We start from the raw sequence: 2403 nt of genomic DNA on the forward strand, positions 1-2403 counted from the left end.
GGGGCTTGCAAGGAGATGTAAAGTGTCTTTTGTAGGCATGTTGTTGAAGATAGGGATCGACCATTTGTTTTTTGGTTGTAGCTACAATGGCAGAATATAAAGGCATGTCTTGACTTTGTGTTCAGGTTGAGGACCCTCCAATTTGCTGGGAGGATGTTGTTGAGGAAGGGGTGTTGCAGTGGAGACGTAGAGTGTTTAAATCTTATACTGTAGACTTTCATTTGGAGACGTAAGAGTGTTTGAAGCTTACACTAGTAGACTTGCATTTGGTTCTACCTACGGTATATCATCTTTGGCTGAATAGAAATGCTTTGAAGTTTGCTCTAATCACGCATTGTTTGGAGATCAGCTTTTGCATAAAATTAAATGGGAGGTTAGAGTTCGCCTACTGGGTAAAGATAATTGACTACGAATAGTTTTCCTGCAATTTCAGGTTCATCTCTTCACATTCAGAAATGAATGGTTGACGAAGGCGATGAAGATATTCTTTTTAGGCAAGTTTCATCTAAAGATAATTATAATAAAACTGGAATACTTTCATTGATCATTTCCATCGTTACATTACATAAATACGAACTTATTGGATAACATGATAGAAAGAAAACAGAGATAAGAATACAGAGCACAAAATAAGATAAACGTTTGTCAGCAAGACAATTCTAAACCAATGGTATGGATACAATCTTATTCACCTACTGGAGATTCAAAATAGCTTCAGGCTTTGTTCCCAGATGGCAGTGAAATCACCAATATTTCTCCTACTAAGTGCCAAACCAACCTCAATTGCACCATCCTCATCTCTACACTCAGCAAGAGAAAAAGCCCCCGTAACATCTATGTGAACCACTTCACTCTTTTTTGGCCTCCCCCACCCAAAATCCGTCTCATAAACACCCAATCTTGGGGAGCCTGCAACTGAAACAAGATTCACTGTTTCTGATTTTTCTTTCCAATCCAAGAGCCATGTCTCTGCCCCTCTTAAAGCTTCAGTCTCCAATTGCCTAACTTTGTTTCCAATAGCTTTCACAGCTTCGAAAATCCCAGTTTCTCCCACTAGCTCACACCTCTCAAGTGGTACAAGACATGGTGCTATGCAATTTCCAAAATATGTAGAAGGTATTGTAAATTTAAGCCGATTTCGGCAATCTGCTGCAAAAATGAAGTAGCAGAGCTTACTATTATCCGAAAAGTTACTTACTCCACTGTGTTGGGATTTGATCAAACAGACCCAAATGAGTGCACATGTTGCCACAAATGTTGATATGTGTAAGGGCTCCAAGTCTTCTTTGTTCATGCATTGACCTCTGACCCACTGCTTTAGTCCCTCAATATGATCTCTGCCCAGAACAAATGTGGCCCGAACCTTTTCACCAATTTCATTGATCATGAGATCTTTGTCTTCCTTTCCCTTCCACGCTGAACCCCAATTCCCAAGCTCCTCCAAGAAAATGTGCTCAAGACTATTTGGGTCTTTGATCACAGCCCTGTCATGGAATGGTGGTGACCTGTCAAGGCAAGTCAAGTCTCCTCCTGTCCTGCATATGGACGCCCACGATTTCATGAAATGGTGGAATGCGCTTCCATCAGCTGCCGCGTGGCAAAAGGTGATGCCAATACAAATTCCTTCATTTGGAAAAACTGTGACTTGCATGGACATGAGAGGGATTACACGCGTGTGATCCGATGAGACACGTGTTGGGGGCAACTGTGGCACAAAGGGATGTAATTCTCTTACATCCCGTGGATAATTGGCTATTAGATGGTTGAAATCGCCGGTAGCCTCAGCGACGGTGAAAGGGACTGAGTTTCCCTCTGTGTAGAGGATATAGGGTTTCTGGGTTCGAGAAGGGGATACCAGATTGGCGGAGAAGGGAAAGAAGTGTTGGAGAGTGAGGGAGAGAGAGTGTTTGAGAGTGGGAAGGATGGCTTGTGTGAAAGAGTGGGTGGATTGAGGAAATTCATAGAAGAAAAGGCGTTGCATGGGAGGGAAGGGAAGCCACAGTATGTCAAAGAAAGTGAGAGGAAGAGAGGTGGTAGGAACTGAGTTGGGTGGTGGAGCAACCTGGCATTGCTCTATGACCGTGACTCTGTAGGGTTGATCCATCGTTGAAGAAGAGGTTACGAGTTCTGATGAGAGAAGAGGCCAAAGGATAAAAGAGATACGGCAGCTGCCATATGATGTAGCTGAAGAAGGCTAACCAACCTGGCACGTATCTGGTGAGTTGCATGCTGGAGATCAACATGGAGGCCAAAGGATAAAACACGTACCAGTAGAGAGACGTGGAAGAACCGGCTAAGGGATGAACATTCACTCGTGGGTTTAAAGTCTTATCTTGCCTAGTTTGAATAAGATGTATACGTTGGGATTTGAAATGTAGGACCAGTTTATTTCATCAAGTAAGA

General features: G+C 43.0%; 1 protein-coding gene across 1 annotated transcript; it reads right to left on the reverse strand.

Moving 5' to 3' along the window:
* Positions 1–611: 611 nt before the first annotated feature.
* On the reverse strand, positions 612–2123 carry LOC133859419 (coumaroyl-CoA:anthocyanidin 3-O-glucoside-6''-O-coumaroyltransferase 1-like). Its single transcript, XM_062294819.1, has one exon. It carries the CDS (start codon positions 2102–2104, stop codon positions 704–706), a length of 1401 nt encoding a protein of 466 aa, XP_062150803.1. The 5' UTR covers positions 2105–2123; the 3' UTR covers positions 612–703.
* Positions 2124–2403: the final 280 nt, after the last annotated feature.

Source organism: Alnus glutinosa, chromosome 2, assembly GCF_958979055.1.
Source record: "Alnus glutinosa chromosome 2, dhAlnGlut1.1, whole genome shotgun sequence".
Taxonomy (NCBI): Eukaryota; Viridiplantae; Streptophyta; class Magnoliopsida; order Fagales; family Betulaceae; genus Alnus; species Alnus glutinosa.